Source organism: Pleuronectes platessa, chromosome 19 (genome assembly GCF_947347685.1).
Source record: "Pleuronectes platessa chromosome 19, fPlePla1.1, whole genome shotgun sequence".
NCBI classification, from domain to species: domain Eukaryota; kingdom Metazoa; phylum Chordata; class Actinopteri; order Pleuronectiformes; family Pleuronectidae; genus Pleuronectes; species Pleuronectes platessa.
This window is the reverse complement of record NC_070644.1, coordinates 12912048-12931062: the sequence shown is the minus strand read 5'-3', so window position 1 is coordinate 12931062 and position 19015 is coordinate 12912048. Positions and strand designations below refer to the sequence as shown.

At 43.0% G+C, this 19015-nt stretch overlaps 1 protein-coding gene across 5 annotated transcripts; it reads right to left on the bottom strand.

Moving 5' to 3' along the window:
- Positions 1 to 364: 364 nt before the first annotated feature.
- Positions 365 to 18878, bottom strand: LOC128424633 (nipped-B-like protein). Of its 5 annotated transcripts, none has more exons than XM_053410920.1 (47): positions 18724 to 18878; positions 16986 to 17134; positions 16391 to 16556; positions 16053 to 16153; positions 15652 to 15760; positions 15411 to 15559; positions 14381 to 14508; positions 14205 to 14295; positions 13596 to 14069; positions 12103 to 13488; positions 11796 to 11924; positions 11455 to 11637; positions 11127 to 11198; positions 10951 to 11040; positions 10767 to 10867; positions 10588 to 10674; positions 10225 to 10456; positions 9790 to 9941; positions 9621 to 9701; positions 9386 to 9486; positions 8864 to 8993; positions 8697 to 8779; positions 8399 to 8531; positions 8160 to 8303; positions 7980 to 8066; positions 7499 to 7713; positions 7299 to 7395; positions 7114 to 7212; positions 6841 to 6987; positions 6545 to 6679; positions 6355 to 6453; positions 6210 to 6263; positions 5999 to 6107; positions 5755 to 5891; positions 5481 to 5621; positions 5289 to 5382; positions 4922 to 5076; positions 4727 to 4817; positions 4401 to 4574; positions 4118 to 4308; positions 3883 to 3990; positions 3216 to 3416; positions 2847 to 2993; positions 2369 to 2733; positions 2104 to 2278; positions 1767 to 1952; positions 365 to 1344 (listed from the first exon to the last, which is right to left on the bottom strand). In XM_053410920.1, exons 2-47 carry the CDS (start codon positions 17047 to 17049, stop codon positions 991 to 993), a joined length of 7947 nt encoding a protein of 2648 aa, XP_053266895.1. In that variant the 5' UTR covers positions 17050 to 17134; positions 18724 to 18878; the 3' UTR covers positions 365 to 990. The 5 variants fall into 5 exon arrangements, with proteins under 5 accessions (XP_053266895.1, XP_053266900.1, XP_053266898.1 ...); XM_053410925.1 differs by having other exon boundaries at positions 13596 to 14066; XM_053410923.1 differs by having other exon boundaries at positions 18684 to 18737.
- Between the last annotated feature and the right edge of the window lie 137 nt (positions 18879 to 19015).

The following is a 19015-nucleotide window of genomic DNA, read 5'->3' as shown; positions in this document are numbered from 1 at the left end:
TAGGAGTGTCGGAGTTACGAACAAGAAGTTTGTCGTGTTTGCTGGACTTTCATAAGGTTAAACATAAAGAGAGAGGTTTTCTGTCGTCTATATGCGAGGACGCTACAATATGAACGTGTTCACCGTTCAAATTCATTATTTGTCATTGAGTTGCTTCCAGTTCATCGTTCTCATAAAAGTGAACGTGTTCAAAGAACGCTTTCTTTTGCCTTCATTCATGCACAACACTGTCCATCATATATATGGACCCAGCACAGAAAAGAAAAGCAGGTACACAAGTGTTGTAGAAGCAGAGTGGTGTTCCTGTTACACCAAGTCCTGATTCCACAGACTCACTGTCACAAAAACAAACCCAAACAAGTACCAAGGACATAAGAAAATTTTATTGCAGTATTTGTTTCACCGGAAGAGCAGGGGGTCACCTTTTTTTGGGCTCTATAACATCAAAATCTATATTAAAAACAAAATAACCTCCCCCCGCATTTAGGCACAGATACTGCACTGATCTTAACATAAATAAATCATATCAAAGATATGTACACAGTGTGGGTAAACAATAAAATGTCTGGAACAAGAAAAAACAGAACGCAGCTTAAAGTTGTGAATAAATCCATCTGGTGCTAGTTTAAACTCCAAAAACACTTTATTAAGAACATCATCACTACACTAATTTCCAACATTCACTTAACTTTTTTTTTTTACAGAAGTATGTTCAGATATAAACATGTGTTTAGTTAAACTATGATACAGTGGGAGTAAAAATCAAACAACCGAGTTGCTGCACAACAGCGAAGGAACTCCCACACAATGTTTTCCCAACATTTCCTTCTTGTGATTAACTTAAACATGTCTGTACTCAAAAACAGATCAGTGTTTACAACACTTCCAACGGGTCCTTAAATCTCAAGAGGTTTTCGTCTTCCTTTCTGCGAGTAACATATTGGATCCACAAAGACTTGGACTGTGAAGGGGTTCTCTGTCTGAGAGATTTCAGTTGCCCTCCTTGGCAGCGTACAGCGCACGTAACGTCTGTGCCACTTTGTTTGAGAGCTTGTGTCCACTTGTCAAAGAGATTTTCTTATAAATAATATCCGACTCCTTGATAGTGTCGACCCAAGGCACCTTTTTGCGACCGTCCCGTTTCTTGGCCACAGCCCATGGCCCAGAGTAAGTCCCAGTCATCCAATGTATACTGTAGCCAGCTTTGGTCTTCTGGATGACCCTGGCAATCTGTGGTCGGTCTTTGTATTTGGGACGGCAGATGGCAATGACGTCCATGGCCTCCACCCCCTCATTCGTGTGACCCGAATCCTCGACGCCATCCTTGCCTTTCCTTGGTTTCCTCTGTGGATAAAAATAGCAGAATGTTATTGACCATCATGAAACTTTTTATACAGAAATCTTATACAGATGTTTTAACATTTAGGTAAAGTGGGGACAGGACGAAATGTGCGCCAAGATTGCTCTCAGCAACAATGAGGAGAAAATACCAATTCATTGAAAATCCCTGGGGGTGAGAGGCATCGGAAGGTCCTTTAATATCGACATTCTGTCCGTGACCACGTTAAAACAGGTTTAAATATTTTCTAACCAAAGTTTAATGTGCAGCTTTGTGAAACCTATAATTATTCTTTAATTTCTTGTTTTCATACCAAAAAATACCCTTTGCAATGTGCTGATTTCCCCATTTCCACAGAGCATCAGGTAGCTTTTGTTGTGACCTCACTAATTCTCTATCCCATATTTAGGGAGTTTTAAATTCTTACTCCAGGCTGATCTTCATCGTCACTCTCCTCTTCGTCTGTGTCCACCGGGGCAGTGTGATTATTGTGATTGTGGTTCTGGAGTTTCGGGCCCTTCAACAGTGAAGTAATGACTTTGTTTCTGGCGTTTGCACTGGCCTCCCCCTCCTCCTCTTCGTCACGATCCAAGTGCTCCATGAGTACCTTGAACTGGGGCACAAAGCAAAGCAGAGTTTTTTAGTTTACTTGACAACTTCATACATGACACTCGTTTTGTCTGCTACATATTGTCGAGATTAAAATGACTAATTAATCAATTCAAAACAGTCTGAGTGAGATATACATAGTGCTGAATGCTTACATCCAAATACTGTTTCACAATGTTCCTCTTGGTCTCATGACTGAGATCTGTGATGGCAAGATCACTCTTCAGGTATTCCAGTGTCTGGCGAGGGTTGAAGTGGACTTTGGATTTCCTGTTCACTGCCTTTTCGTACACTTTCGCAGCCTCAGTCGGAGAATACTTCTGGATTTTGCTGCAACACAAACAAACACGTTAAGCCGCGCTTGTGTCTTGTAAACACCTTAAAGATTGGTCCAAGGATGTTGTCTTTAGTGTGACCTACCTATCTGAGAAGCCATACAGATTCTTCAGATGTTGTTTGAGCACCAGCAGCAGCAGAATACCCTGGGAAGCGTTGGCGAAGTCCAGCAGAGGGCTGGGGTTCTCAGGTAGACGGTCCATCACTGCCTCCTCATCCTCCATGTCAGAGTCAGAACCCGCAGATTTCTTACTCTTATGGACCACCTCTTCCTCCTCCTCGCTGCTGCTAGAGCTACTGCTGCTGGAGCTGCTGCTGCTCTGCTTTGCATCCTCATCTTCATCAGAGCTATTTTCCATCCTCCGGTGCTGCTTGTTCTTCTTCTTCTTCTTCTTTTTCTTCTTCTTTTTCATCTTCTTTTCCCGCTGTACAGGCTCTTTCCGTAACGACTGCGAAGACAACAAAATCACTCAAACACTAACCTGATATAAAGAGAGAATGATCCACACGTTCAACAACTAAAAGCAATAAGTTATTTACAAGATCTAAAAAAGCAGCTCACCTCCTTGAAAGACTGAAGAAGGTTGCTACCAGACACAGAAAGAGTGATATCTATGTGGTGCATGATGAAAAGAGGCTCCTCCTGGGTCTGGTATGGGAAGCAGGCAAAGTTGTCTGCTATGAAAAGCAGCATGTTCGGCTCTGTTTTCTGAAGGGGACAAAAAATGAAATATATAAATGACCTATTGATGATTAGCCCCTTTACTACACAAGAATATGTTATATATCCCAGAGGCAAAACCAATTTTTTGCAATCCATTTATTCCATAGAAAATGCAGTGGCACTAGCAGATGCATGCATGTGTGGTTGGAGATAAACACACATTAAAAAACACTAGACTGACAATCTAAGGGATAGAGGGGAACTTACAGAGCTGTCATCAAACAGGTTGAGCAGGGAAATGAGGAAAGCCCGGCGATATTGCCTGTTCCCACGGACCAAGGTGTAGAGATGTGCGCAGAGGGCAGTGTCTGCCTCATCAGGACGAACACCTCGGATCAGCGTTTTCTTTTGTCCATTTATGGCCTGTTGCACCTGGTAAGACATCTTCAATCCTGCGACGGCCTTCATCTGTGGAAGAAGCAATTGTTGTAATGCCTGTATTTCATTCTTACCTGATCAACAAGTCTGGGACGAGAAGCTGAATTACAGGATATTGTTAGATGTGCAAAATTTTTAAAGTTTAAATTGAGATTTTTGTTGTTTGTGCTTTCTGCTGTCATTAACCTCTTGCTGTAATGTGTAACATTGTCCTATGTCACTTTAAACATTTTAGAAAAGATGTTGTTGCTCAATGGTAGAGTAACTTATCAAAGTTTTGAAACTAAAATGTGTAACGACACCAGGCAACATTTTGCAACAAAGATCTATACAATTTCTGCCTCCACAAACCATTTTACCCATTACTTAGTAAATCTGTGAATATGCAGGTGAAGTTAAAATGTTTTTTCCCCATTATATAGACCTTATGACCAATATCTGAAGCAAACTATCATTTACACCTTTTCTGGTCGTTATAAACCAGTAAGTCACTCACATGGATGAACCCTGTATATTTCTTGTCAATATCCACCAGCTGTTGATCAGCCTTGTTCTTCATGGTTGGCTCTGGGTCGGTTCCCATGGCAATCAAGTAGGGCACACACTAAAAAAAAAGAAGCATAGTTTCCAAATCTGTGAACAACTCACAATGCATTTAAGATAACAGTGTCACTCTGTGATTCACATAAATTTCCACAGAGCAATATGCTGCAGTGAAACTGTGAACATACCTGCACCGGATGGACGAGGCCCTGGTTTAGAGTCAGTGTGATGACGCTCAGGGCAAAGTGTCGAACAGTGGACTGTGAGTGGAAGAAGGAGTCCAGCACCTGCTTCAGGTAAATCTGCATTATGGAGCTGCTCATGCCCGATGAGATGTCCCCCATTTCCTTCAGATCCTCCTCCTTGGCTTGACTCTTCCCTGAATACACAACAGCATCAGCGCGATTAGCTCTGGGATGTTCTCGGCAGATGGAGAAACAGGACTCACAAGGTGGATTTGTAAAAACTCACATCCGCGATCGGCCTCCTGCATGCGGGAGTCCTCCTCCTGCAGGTAAGTCTGCAGGTTTTTTAACACCTGGATCTTCCGACTAACCACAGTGGTCTCATCTGAGAGGATAGTGTTGTACAGAACCTTCACATCCTGCACAAACATCAGCTCTGGGTGCATGATGAACTGGAAGCCTTGAGACCATGGAAAGAATGTAAATACAGATGTCATTACTAAGGAAACTAATGTCACAGATACAGTCAAGTAGAAGATTAGAGCTGTCAACAATAAATGACTGAGTACGGTGAATGGATCTGATGTTAAACAGTGATGAAGTGCACCATACCTAGACCAATGATGGCCTTGATCTGAACTTCCTCCTCTTCGTGCGTGGTGAAGTACAGCAGAAGCTCCAAGACTTTGTCCTTGATGATAATCTGAGTGACACAAGGATTCATTTTATTTATTCATTCACCAAAACAGGTTATTTAGCAATTCTGCGAACAACAATACAACGTTAAAGTAGAGTGCTGATGTTTACCTTGCTGGCACCCTTGAAATCCTCCTGGTCATAATCAAAGTGTCGGCAGAGAGCCCCCACCGTGAACAGAGACCGCAGGAGAGTCGGTTTGTTTGCTACCAGAGTGGAGCTGCTGGGGTCCTCCTGGTGCTGGGTCTTCAGTTTTGCCAGAGCTCCTGTAAAATCATACGAACCGACAGTGAAACACTTAAGTAAAAAAAGTGAGTATTCAATGCTTTATTCACTTGGATGTGAGATGATGAGCATGAGCGTATAAATATAACTTTTAGAAGGTTAACAAACAGGTAAATAATTAAATTTGTGGTCTATTTGAGATTTTTCCATTTCAAGTTCTATTAGAATTGTGCTACAAGTGCATAGTTCTTACCGTAGTAACGATTAAAACAAGCCCAAACAAACTTGTAGTTGTGTGTAACCTTGTTCACAACCGCACCGAGACAGCTCACACTGTGTTGTACAACCTGAGAAGCAAACACAACAAATTATATCACGATGTTCAGAATAGTTCAGTTTTTTGTTTTTTTTTCTGTCAAAGCTGCAAGAAGCAAGCGCGACTGACCGTCATGCCATATTTGATGATGAGCTTCATCAGGTCTTCTTCGAGGGTATTGAGGAAAGTCTCACTCGGTTGGTCCATCAGTGGTATGACCAGCTCCAAGATCTTGGCCACGTTGCAGATCAGCATGAAGTCATTCTGAGTCTAAAATGTCAGTATGAAGACACATGAAAGCCACAGTGAAGGTTTAACACTTTGGTTTTCATTAGACTAAAAGCCTAAATAGAGAAAGACATTATCATATGATGTAATATATATTAAAATAAGTTATAATTACATTGCACTTTGTGGTCAGGTAGGGCTGCATAGTCATAGCATGTTTGACCATTAACTCTGCTTTGATTTTGCTGAACAGGTAGAGAGTGGTGATGCATGCTACGAGACGACCTGAGTTGACCCCTTTGTCCTCACAGTCTGAAACAGAAATCATCTGTCACCACACTGTCTGTACTTGAGTACCAAAATAAAAATTAAATATGAATTCTGTAAGCAAAGAAAGTATTAAATTGCGTTTCCTTTACCTGCAAGGGACTCCTCATATTTCAGTATGTGTTCCACGAGATTGTCCACCAGCTGAACACAGGCCTTCCTGGCAGGTTTGTACGAGGCGTCTTTCTCCGACTTCAGCAGCTGCAACACAGTTCAGATCAAATTCAGATAAAAACAACTATGATAAAGACAAAGAAGCTGCTGTTGAGATATGGAAACAGTTTAACCAGTGAAAAAACTCACGTTCTGCAGTAGTTGCTCAAACCAATCGTAGCCTGTATCTTTACATGCCAACACCTGTGATGAAATCAAGACCGAGATTGTGACAAATGTTTCTTATTTAAAAGTGTGCAAGAGATGTTTTTGTCACATGCTAGATAGTACGCACCACATCTGTGATGTTCAAGATCTTTCTGGTCATGGCCTCCTTGTCGTGGCCGGGTGTGGGCGTGAACCACAGTTTCTGGAAGGTCTCATTCACCAATTTCTGCATGGACGGAGATATGAGGGTTAGCCAAACGTATATTTTGTATATATCAGAACAACTATCAAGCTTTAACATGAAGCTAAATACAAACCTTGATCCCCTCCTCGTCATTAACTCTTCGGATCATCTTCACACACATCTCCGTGATCTTGTGGAAGTCTGGTTGCTCCAGGCAGATATCCCTCAGGATCTTAATGACCCTCTTTCTAACACTGATACCTGTGTCCTATAATAAGACAAAATGGGTACAAGGACATCTCAGTGGAAGCTTAATGTAAAGTTGTGAATTTGCTTTGATTTATTGGCCATTTACAGCAAATAACTGTGGAAATGGAACTGTGGAAAATAAATGGATGGATGATGTACAAAGAGTGACATTGAATTTACCAATATCCTCTCAATGAGCATGTCGTAGTACTGCTCAATGAGCTGAGGTCGACTTAGCACAAAACGGCCCAGGAGCTCCACAGCTGCCTCTCGCACACTGGTTGAGTTGTCCATGAGGCGACAATGAACCCCACGCTGCATATCCAACTGAAATATAAACACAATGGCATAAACAGTTAAGAATATACATGATGGATGCAAGTTTGATAGTGTTAAAGTGTATAAAATAACCCCATAGACCCAGTAGTATCAGAGTTGTGAAGGATGACTTACCCGTGCCAGAATACTTGGATCCACAGCCACTACTTCAGACAGACACTTCATGGCTTTAGTTCTGACTGCTATAGCACTCTCACCCAAAACTCTCAGAATCTATATATGACACAAAAGAATAATAGTTAGTCACAGACAACATAACCCAATCTCCCCCATTCTTCATATTAAATTGAATCTCTCACCTGTGATAAATAAATATCAAAGCTCTGGGCAAAAGGCCTCATAGAGGCCAGATATCTGACGATTACACACGAATCATCGTAGTCTATTGCGTTCATCCTGAAAAGAAAGTCAAGAGGATAGTTCATTACCAGGACAGGTGACCAAGTGAAACAGCACAGCAAATAAATCCAGTGATCCACAGTGAATTAGTAGTATTTACCTCAGAGCACTGGAATGTGATTGTGAAGTCTTCATGACCTTGCGTAGGAATTTCTTTCGTGCATCGGCTTTCTGCATAATCTCCTCAGTCGAGTCGACATCCTTGGAATGACTGTGACCTTTCCAGTTCTCGTCCTCATTTTGAGACTTCATTGCTTTCTCTGCCTCGCTTGTTGCATCCCTGAACCACTGGGCAATATAAAATTTCCTGGCAAACTGGATAAGACAAATGAGAAGTGATATTAAAAAAATACTGATTATTCTAAGGCATACTATACAATACAAAAACCCAACACACACCAAGGAACACTTTTAATCCATACGTCTTTTATGCTAATCGTAAAAACAACCCGCAATTTACCTGTATCAAACCACACAAGAGCTTCATGTAACTAAAGTACACAAGATATTACAGCAACCATGAGCATCCAGTCCTTAGGTAAGTTTTAAATGTGACCATAATCATTTTATTAAACGCTCACCAATAGAGATGAATCTTTGTCACTGCTCTCATCTAGGTAATCTAATAAATCCTTCTGAAGTTGCTGGATCTCATCACTTCCTGGCGACTGTAAGCACAAAAACAAACAGGGGTCAGTTCAGCAGTAGCTCAACAGCACTGGATATAGGTGATCAAAAGATTCAGTAATTATCTTGCCCACCTCTCTGAGAATGCGGTCAATAACCTTTTGGTCCATGTTGCTGGCTATAGCTTCTTTACGCAGTCGGGAAGCTACAGTGCCGAGGTAGTCCAGAGACGCCACCCTGAGAGCCATTTCTGTCTGCTTGTTACTGAACTGATGCACCTGAGAGCACAAGAGGTGAAGGAGACATGTCTCAACAACAACGAAAACGCACAAGCTGCGGTTTCCACTGGGCAGATGTGAATGCTCCGACTCACCAACAGCCGGCCCAGTAAACTGAGCAGCAGTTCAGATGCAGGCCACTCGGGCTTGTTGACCGTGGACAGGAGGTCGTGAACAAAGTTCTCAAACAGGGGCCTGTAGTCCTCCTCTCCCTGCTTATTGCCACACCTGACACACAGAGAATACAAGCTTTTATTAGAAAATATTGTTCAACGTTAAGTCAATTAATATTAGAGTTTATTCCGCAGCGGGAGCAGGTACAACGTTTTTAGGATACTCAGAGTTGAGTGGCTTACGTCATGATGAATATTGAGATACAGAGCAAAGACTCACTTCTTGAGGAACACTGAGAGGAAGTTCTGCGCTGTCCTCATGGCAGTTTCAAACGTGTTTGTGATAAGAACGTCTTTATCCACCTGGGCACACAATATGTAAATTAATTAATGAATCAAATCATGTTTCAGGATCATTTAAATAGAAGTTAAATCAATCGTCTTTACCTTTTTGTGAGGTTCATCCTCTGCTTCTCTCACAGAGGGAAGGTGAACCACACACTGGATGAGCTGAAGAACCAAAGCTGAGACCATCTGGATGCACACGGTCTCTCCATCCGAATCCCCTTTGTTCAGCCTGAGGAAGAAGGAAACATTTATCATTACAATAATGATAAACTTGATTTTCTATAGCACTTTTCTTAACAACGGTGCAAAGTGCTTTACAAGGAAGAAACAACAAATAAGATGAGAATGAAACAACAGAACACCAGCAGAGGAAATAGAATGATGAAATAGATAACATTACATAAATGAGTAAATGCGATTGGTCAGTGCTAATACGAGCCAATGTCATTGATTTGTAAAAGCTTTAACGAAAAGAAAAGTTTTAGAAAGGAATTTAATAGAAGATAGATAATAAATCTGTCTTATTTTGTTTAGTAATAGTGGTCAAGAGGGCATTTGGCTCATCACTAGAATTGTATTTGTCATTTCAGTGAACAAATATTTACTTTTACATGTTCTTACCTGAAGTTCCTGAGGCTGCGTTTATTAGTAGGCAGTCTGGCAAGGGAGGTGAAGATCTCTTCAAGAATGAGCTGCCTGTGTTTCTCGTAACGAGAGAAGACCTGAGGGAGAGGAAGATGCAAAGGATTGAATCAAATTATTAGATTGGAGAAGTTGCTGTGCTATATCATCTGAAAATGAGAATCTTAAGCAAGATGAACTGCTAAAGCCATAGAAAATGCCATGAGAGACTTACTGCTGTCACCAGCGTGATGGCGCATAACTGCAGCTCGTTGACGTTCTCCACGAAAAATGGAGTAATACCCAGATTGGACACCTAAAAGTCGGGCACAGAAGCAATCAGGTACGTTAGAGCTCTGGAGTTCATGAACTTGAATGACACCTGATCAGATTTTGAGTCTCACCTGGAGAATCGTGGTGTCCGTTTGCAGCTGTAACTCCAGGAGCTCTGAGATGCTGCTGACGATTTCACACACTTTGCTGTAGAGCAGGACCACCACCTTCTGTTTATGGCTGGAGCCTTTTCCTCGCTTGGACTTTGGTGTGTTCATCCCACCTTAAATGAAGAAGATAACAACGATAATAAAACAACGGTATGTGACGCAGGCTGTTTTAAAAATGTTCTCAACAACTTTGCGTTTGAATGTGTCAGACACAAGAATGACATTTCAATATTCAATTACAGAGTTATTTGAGCCCAATCAGGTCTAATAAGAGAACAACATGGATTGGCCTAATCAGCTTGTTAATATGTACATTCTCCAACATATAAAAAAACTCCTGCAAACTATTTTAGGAGACGATTGCAATTTATGAGAAGAGAGGAAAACAGTGCTGACCTCCGTGGGGATCCCCCCTGTAGGCCGGGTCGTACTGAGGGTACAGAGAGCTCTGGAGATGGAACTTGGTGAACTGTAACACCCTCTCGATCACATCCTCCATGAACACAACCTTGGGCATGTGTGGAGACGTCATGATGTTGAGCGCCGTCAGACAGGCATCGGCAGACTTGATCACCCGCTCCATGATGAGGTCGCGCCACAACCGCTCCTCGTCCATGGAATCATTATCCTACATATCCCCAAAACAATAAGTAAAGAATAATGAAAAAACTCCGAAGCTCTACAAATATGTAAAATGTATTTAAGAGATTCCTCATCATTCTACAGTTAAATTAAATACTTTCTTTGCTGAGAACTTACATGGCCCAATAGCGTGGAAAGTTTGACACTGTCCTGAATGTTCTTCTCCAGGACATTTAATATTTTCATCAGTTTGCTTGAAGAGAACTGTAAATCAAACAAATGATGATCATTACTCTCACAGAAATGCAGCTATGACGTTGAAACCATGTGACAGAGCACAGATACACTTATTTTACCTTGTTAAAGATGCCCATAGCTTTAATCTTAGCAGAATCGTTTCCGAGCTGGTTCAACTGCTGCTTTCCAAGCAAGAGCTCCTGAGGTATTTCATCATCATCTGTGTGAGGGTAAAAAAATTATAACTTTGCCAATTCCACAAATGTCAAGCGCCATGTAAAGGGTGCAGTGCTTGATGTTTACCTTCAGCAGTAAGATCCACGTTATCAAGGTTCTCGAGGATGCTATCCATACTGGCTGCGAATCTCTTAAATGTGGAGGAGTCCATGACTTCTGTTAAACAAAGGATGAGTTAATTCATAAAGAGCTAAAACTCGTTCGTATTACAAAGGTTCAAATTCAAAGTGGTAGAACAGTACCCTCCAGTGTCATCTTGGGATCGTACGCCTTCTTGTTTTTATGTTTCTCTTTTTTCTTCAATTTTTTGGCAACTGAACAAAAAGGAAAACATTAGTCAAATCCTCAGCAGCAGCAAATAGGAACTATTTAACAGAGAGAGACTTGGGGGCAGGGATACAACTGTGTAGGGAGATGGCCTGATTTAAGATTTGAAATAGCGATAATTTGAATGACAAAGACTAAACTAAATCCAATTATATTTATATATATATATATATATATATATATATATATATTGTCTTCACAGAGGCGGTGTTCTCCGTTCACTTTTTTGTGAGAAAGACTCACCATCACTTAGGATTGGTGGTGGAGAATCTTCATCCGATTCAGCCGGGCTCCTATCACGAGGACGGTTACCGGAACCCCGGCGAACTTTTTGAGCACCTCCGCTTTGACGGTGCTCTCCAGAGCCTTTCCTCTCTTCCTGCTTCGAGGTCTTGTCAGGGTCTTTCTTGTGCCGTTTCTTTGCAGCTGGAATAAGAGAAAAGAGAGAATAAAGATTAGGATTAGTGAGAAAGAAAGTTTCTAAAGATGTTAAAGCAAAAATTATGAAATTTTTACAGAATTTTAGGAAAGGAGAGCTGGAAAATATTTGTTGCCACAATTTTTTTTATAGATTGAATACATACACTTAATTTCAGAGTCATCATCTTCATCATCATCTTTGTCTTCATCACTGGAGTCCAACTCGGCGTACTTCAATCTCTTGCTGACGACACTGTGCCTTCGCTTGTTTGTCTTCTCACAAAGTGACTTCTCTGTAAGCACAAGAGCTGAGTGAGCTTTCAGCAGATTCAAAATGTACAATTAAAGAGAAGACACAATGACTGTGATAAGATTGACTCCGGAGACAGTGGTTGTAAAGTAAATAAACAACACAGAAACAAAGATCCCCCCAGTTCACTTTGTGTATTTAATAAACAAAGAAAATCATACCTTTCCCTGATTTATCGAAGGAGGACGAGTTCCTGGATTTTGAGCCGTGTGCGTTCCTGCTTTCCTTGATGATCTTTTTCACCTCGTCAACACTGAGTTTCTGAACCACGACAACGGGCTTAGCTCCTTTGTTTAAGTTCTCTACCAAAGACATTCTCTCCAGTCGGATGACGGGTTCGCTCCAGACCTCTTTCAATTTGTTTGGAGGTAGTGGCTCTTTTTCTTTCCCGTCTCGTTTCAATTTTGGAATGACGAAGTTCTTCAGACTCCCCGTCTTGCCACCGAGCAGGAATGAGGGGAACTCGCTCGGTTTTGTCTCCAACGGCTGTTGTTTGTTTCCAGTTTGGCCTCTGGCGCTGCCATCCCCGCCTCTCTCTTCTTTTTTATTTTGGGGGCTCTGAAGGCCGGAGGGGTCTGTCTTCTGACGACCATTAAAGTCAGCGGACTTTCTGCTCCCGTCTTGCTTCACTCTCGGGCTGTCGGATTTCGCATTACGTTCAGGAGAGGGTCTGTTGCTGTTTTCTGTTGACTGGGTCTTGTGTTTCCTTTCCCTGTCTTTCTCTCTGTCCCTATCTCTATCGCTATTTCTATCTTTACATTTATCTCTATCTTTATCCCTTTCTCTGTGTTTGGCCCTGTCCTTCTCTCTATCTTTTTCTCTTTCTTTATTTCCATCTTTGTCTTTGTCTTTATCCTTTTCCTTGTCCTTTTCTTTATCCTTTTCTTTATCCTTTTCTTTATCCTTGGCTTTGTCCTCTCCATGTTTGGAGTTACGCTCCATCTTACTAATGTTTTTTGGAGTTTCTGCTTGGTTGACATGGGATCTGTGACTGTTGTGGTTCTTTTCCTCTTTGCGCGACTCTGAATGCTTGTCATGTTTTTGCCGTGGTGTGTCTGTCCGTCTTTCATCGGAGCGTCCGTTACCACTCTCCGTCTTGCCATCATGTTTGTGTTTGGGCTCCCGCTGGTGTTCCTGCTTCTGTTTAACAACCAGAGATGCTTCCTGCTTCTCTTGTTGCCCGTCTGAGGCCGACTTTTTTTGAATTCTTTCTTTGGGATTGTCAGAATGCTTTTTATTGATCCCAGGTTTGTTCTCAACAACTTTGTCTACCTTCCCATCAGCCTTTGAATTTAGGTGTTTCAGATGGTCATCACACAACGGATTTGCTTCCAACACCACAACAGGTTGTCCGATCACTCTGCCAGCTTGCTGCAGGTCAATACTGACCATCAAAGCCGGCCGAGTGGCACAGTTACTTGCAGGATTTGTCTTCTTGGGTGTCACCTTGCTGCCAGTGTTCCCCCCTTGTACAACAGGTCCGTCACCTGCCTCTGCTCCAGATTCCTGAGGATATGAGTCTTGCTTCCGTTTCTTCAGTGGCTTGTCTGCAAGAAAGAACACTTAAATTAGGTCAGTTACCCTTAAAAAAATATAGCAAATACAGGGTCGGAGAAAAAAAACAAGAAGGCACAGGGAAGAGACAGAAACGTACCTTTATCCTGGACTTCTTTAGACCATCGTTCCCTCTCATTGGCTGTCTCGCTTTCTATTCTCTCAATTTCTGCAATTGCATCCATCTCTGCATCATCATACGGGGGGCCGCCGCCGACAACTGCAATCTCCTTGGTGTTTGGCCGAACAGGAGGCGGCTGACAGTTCACCTGCTCCGCAGCACCAAACTTGTGTGAAAAGTCCTGAGCGTCCCTTGACAACTGATTATTATTCATCAAATCAATGTCATGATCTGAGTCCATATGTGCCCGCGGAGGAAACTCTCTGGATTCATCAATATCTGGACTCTTCACTCGGGACAGCTTTAACGTCAGCTTGGCAGAGTCTTTTTCTGGGGAACCAACAATGTCGTACAAGCTATTTTTATCCATCTGCTCAGTTTCCTCTTTACTTCTCTCTCTCTGCTTCTTTTTGCGGTTGGCAGAGGTGAGGAGCAGGTCAGGCCTGGATCCTGCTGAAACACAAATAAATTCAAAGAAAATGAGCACCTGAGAATAAGTGTGGGTAAATAACAAACTGAACGATAGCGTATTATAATTGATTCTACAAAAAAATGTAGAAGAATCAACTTGTTGCCAAGGCAGCCTACTTTTTGCCATTTCTTCACTTCCAGCAGAGGAACACACAGACAGCGGTGATTTGACTCGATATGCAGCAGCCCTCACAGAGGGGTCGTTGTCCTGTTGGAACACCACACATTTATCATTTACTTTTAAAAGCTGACGCCCGGTTCCCAGTTCGGGATATTGTGAATCTCTGCATTACCTCATTTCCCAGTCTGTGAGCCATGTTCATGTATTCTTCATCGGTGACCAGTCGTGCATTGTGATTAGAAGAACTACTCGAGAGACCAGAGACCTTGTTGTCATGGCTATTTCTTACACCACCAGTAACTGAAACAGAAAGCAAAAGAAACATCTTGTTAGATTATAAGTGATGGGCAGTGTAACATATCTATGTGTGAGATAGATACTATTCCCATCTTTATGGATAGTTGTAGTTTTACTGTGTTCGGGTTACGTTATAATAAGTTAAATGATTAGCTTGAAGGGATAGTTCACTAAAAATTTAAATTAATTCATCAACTCACTACTATGCCAATGGAGGGGCGGGGAAAGTGTTTGAGTCGTGAGTCTAAGGGGTAAACAGTGTCGCAGCCAAGGCGACCCCTTCTTCATAGGTAATAAAACAACACAAAAAAATAACATGCCTCCATACTGCTCGTGTGGTGTCGTCCAAGTGTCTGCACGCCCAGACATTCATATTCGACTTAATTTTTACACCATGTTTTAAGCCTGAATGTGCACTACTGGATGTAGCGATGCTCACGGATGTAGCGATACTAAGGCACACCAGCACGTGCCCTTGGGCCAGAGTGTGCATGGTTTTCCGGTGAGTCCGTGAGAACCACGTGTATGTGAGTGGACATTTGTGTTAAAAAAATGCTGCAAAAGAAGCCTTTCAAATTGAATATTAATGGCAGGGCTTGTGGACACTTGTATGACACCACAGGAGTAGTACGGAGGCATGTTGTGTTTTGTTTTTTTGTCTGAAGAATTGGTCACAATTGACATAAATTGGATTTGGATTTGGCTGCAACACTGTTAACTCCTGAGACTCCAAAAGCGTTTTGTTGATTCAAACACTTCACCCAGCCCTCCAACGATATAGTGGTGAGTTTATAATTAATTTGATTGTGTCCAACTGGGTTTATTTGAACTTATCAGGAGGGATCTGCGGGTCATAGTGCAGCCATTGCTCCCACGCATTTCTCCAAACTTCACTTTGTACTCACCTTGCTGAGTCTGATGGTGCTGGGAATAACTGGGTGGATTGTATTGCATGTAGTCTGCAGGACTCTGGGGGGTATAGGGACTGGGTATGGGGCTGTTCTGCTGGGTAACAAACCGGGAACCTGACCCAGACTGCGGGGACGCAAAACATCTGCAAAAGGAGGAAGGTAAAAAATTGTCTTAGTAGAAGTACAAATGCATCTAAATATATCGTAATCAAACAGTGTGATGTCACCATCTTACCCAGGGGGACTTTGAGGAACAGCGGCCTGTTGATAATTCGATCCTGGACTCCCATGCATTTGATTCTGGGCTATCTTGTACTGTTGCATCATCGGCTGCTGCATCACACCTAAAAGATAAGGATTAAAAAGATCTATAATCAGTGTTACACAAACAGGAAGTCGGATAGTCACATGTCTGCAGCACCAAACCTCACCTATGTTCCTTCCTCTGATTCTAAATTGTAAACATCACAAGCGATTTTTAATATAATGTTGCTCAACACAGCACCACGGCTTAATGCAGCAGCAAAAAATAACTAAAAAGTCTGTTTAGCAATGTGGTGAAAGTGAACAGAGAGAATGCAGTGACTCAGTCCCTCCTCCTCATCCCAGCCCAAACCTTTTACTGGGATAACATACTTTTGTCCCCAAAGACTTTGGGGTTCCTGGAAAGCAACGTTTGTAGAAGTATTGGCATGTCACCCTCGGGTTCATCGTTCCCCAAGTTGTCCTTCAACTCTCTGCAAAGCCAAGAAAAAAATTATTAAGCATTATGATTCCTCATCCATTTTCAGAGCATGATTCTGACAACCAAGTGAGCATGAGCTGACCGGTCTGTTATTCGGTAATCGTATCACTGAAATTGAAACATTGATGACTTCGCTGTGGCACTTTCATTAACTGCTGACAACTATACTGGCGTAACAAAGAGTTTTTGCTGCTACCGGCCAGTTTTCCTCTGTTGAACTGGTACTTACATGTGTTCAGTGGAGACCTGGGTGAGGCTATGTGCCAGCTGAGTCACCAGATTTTCGTCCCGGCACACCAGGAGGCTGCTGACCTCTTCAGAGATCCTTCCATTGTAGAGCAGACTCTTAGCAGTGGTGGCCGGGAGAGGAGAAGGCAAGGGCAGCTGGTTCAACACTAAAAGGAAGATTGAAGGACAGGTGAGGCCTTTCATATATGGTAACGTCAGCACAAAGAAAGGCTCATCAGTTTGTACATTTAACAGGTCTCCCCATTGTTGAGTACACTTTTATAACCTAATAGGAGCCAATCCCTAAGTTCGGCAATCAATGTTATCTTAGGGAAATGTTCAGTATTATGCTGTTTTAACAGTTTGGGTCCAGTTCCTACAGCTTTCCATCTTCTGAAACACAAGCCCTTTCACCTCTGTCTGCCCTGAGATCACCCGGATAAAGAAACAACAGCATTTTCAATCACACAGCTAGAGTTATGTCTGGTACAACTCCACAGCCAAGTCCAGCATTCCTTAGTCTTGCCACATCTCGGTTTCTAATGTTAGTGTTTAGGCTACAGTGAGCGGCATTAGAGACGGGGGTTTGCACTTACGGTCTGTCAGGCTAGCAATTCCAGCGAGAGTAGTGATGGGGACATGAGGCATATCACCATTCATGCTGAAGATGAGGTCACCAGGTCGTGTCAATGCACGGGCTGCTCGATATCACCGAACTCTTCCTATTCCTCACATCTCCGACACGCTGCAGAGAGACAGAAAAGTTAAACAATCTCGCCCGTCAATCACGTGAAGTATTGTTCCCATTAGACCGCTTAGCATTTAAAACCAGAAAAATCGTAAAATTGCATCAGGATAGAAAAAGATAATATGAGTCGGTAAATGTTATTTCTTTTAGTTTTAAAGTTTTCCTGCTGACTGACGGTTGCAGTTTGAGGTAAATCACAGATGTGGGAAACCTCCTCACAATGATTGCACAATGCACGAGCAATATATTGATATAGTGAACCTTTGTTATATTGCGTATGATAAAAAAACAGAGTAAAATGTGACAATTACTGACACAGTTTCATTGCCCCGGTCTATATTTTGCATGTAACCAGTGTGAGCTAAACAGGTGTCATCTCATGAGTGTGCATTATTACAGTGCCAACGTAACTGCCCCTCTGATGTGGGCAGATCTTGTCCCAGATAGCAGGCCCGGACATGTCTTTACAAATTATCGATCTGTTGCAGTTTCTGATGCCAGAGCTGCAGCTTCTGGTGCCCGAGTCCCCCCCCCCCCCCTCCGGATCACCCGGGGCCCGTAAATACACACACCTTCCAAATGTGTGCACAATGTTTGTATCTGTGAGATATTTTGCAAGCTGCTTGAAGGTGAACATGCAAAATAGCTGCAGAAGCACGAAGTTAGCAGGTTTAGCTCCTGGTTCCAGATGCGAATCACAATGTAATTCAGGTGGTGGACGAAGCTTTGTTATAATCAACGATGAAAGAAAAGACCAAAAAAAGAAAAAAGTTAAAACAATTCTGCGTGTGTGTGTGTGTGTGTGTGTGACGTTAGCTTGTTTTCGGTTTGTTGAAATTCATGCTAGCGACTGAAAGAGAGAAAAACGTAAACACACAAAGCTATTGATAAACCCGTGTAGCTACTTAGATCTACTTATACTCTTCCTTTTGTTTTCAATTCAGGTTTGCGTGGCTGCTCCCAAGCACAACAGCGACGTTAGCTCGCCCTGACACCAGAAGTGACTGTTATTACTCGGTAATTACTCTTATTTCCGCCCTGGAAAACACTTATTTGATAAGCCGAGCTGGGAAAACGACGTTTGCGAGAGTGACTCCAGTCAACTCGGGGTTGTTAGCTGGCTAGCAACAACTGGAGATGCGGCTAACGTATGCTAGCTGGCTAGGTATATGTGCAGCAACTTGCCCGAGCTAGCATCACCACCGGGAGAGCATCCAGCCCGTTTTAGCCGTGAGCTGCCGACTCTGTGCGGCTCTTTCCTCGGTGTTATGTGTCGCGCACGGACTCGGATATTCACCTCCCACTTGCTACGGCCTTCCTCGAACGCATCCCCGGCTCTCAAAGTGGACCTCGGACTTGCCTAAGGAAGCGTAACCCCGACCCGACGCCAGGGAGGCAGGGTACAAAGCAAAGACCCCATCACAAATGAGAATGATCCACCCCCCTCCCTCCTTTTTTCTCCTTGTCTGATCCCGGGTACGGGCTCCCGGCGGCCGCCTGGTGTGTCCGGTCGATCGGTAACACCCCGGGACGGTGGCGCGATTACCCAGATGAGCGGTCGGTGTCGTTGAATCCGGCTTATTTACCTCTCGGGATGTGATGAGAAAGAGAAGTGGCTCTGGTGGAGGTGGAGGTGGAGGAGGGGGAGGAGCAGGAGCAGGATGGCAGCTGGAGAAGAGCCTCTAGCTCCCTCTCCGTCCCAGCGCCCAAACAGCTCCTCGGAGCAGGCAGCGTCAGTGAGTGATTCCTGTCTGTGTGGAGGACCGGAGGCAGGGGGGCTCCTCTGGCTCACACACAGGCGGACACAGATGCCCCGGAGCGGCCTCATCACACCAAGGAGTCGGTGCTGGTTTATTATTTTTTGGGGGAAACATGTTA

What these genes read in the sequence shown, in the direction of transcription:
- LOC128424633 (XM_053410920.1), bottom strand. Translation starts at nt 17,049, where the DNA reads ATGAATGGTGATATGCCTCATGTCCCCATCACTACTCTCGCTGGAATT. An exon ending in TGATGACTCTGAAATTAAGT is followed by an intron (nt 11,638 to 11,795) that starts GTATGTATTCAA and finishes CTCTTATTCCAG; the next exon opens with CTGCAAAGAAACGGCACAAG. An exon ending in TCATCAAATATGGCATGACG is followed by an intron (nt 5,383 to 5,480) that starts GTCAGTCGCGCT and finishes TTTGCTTCTCAG; the next exon opens with GTTGTACAACACAGTGTGAG.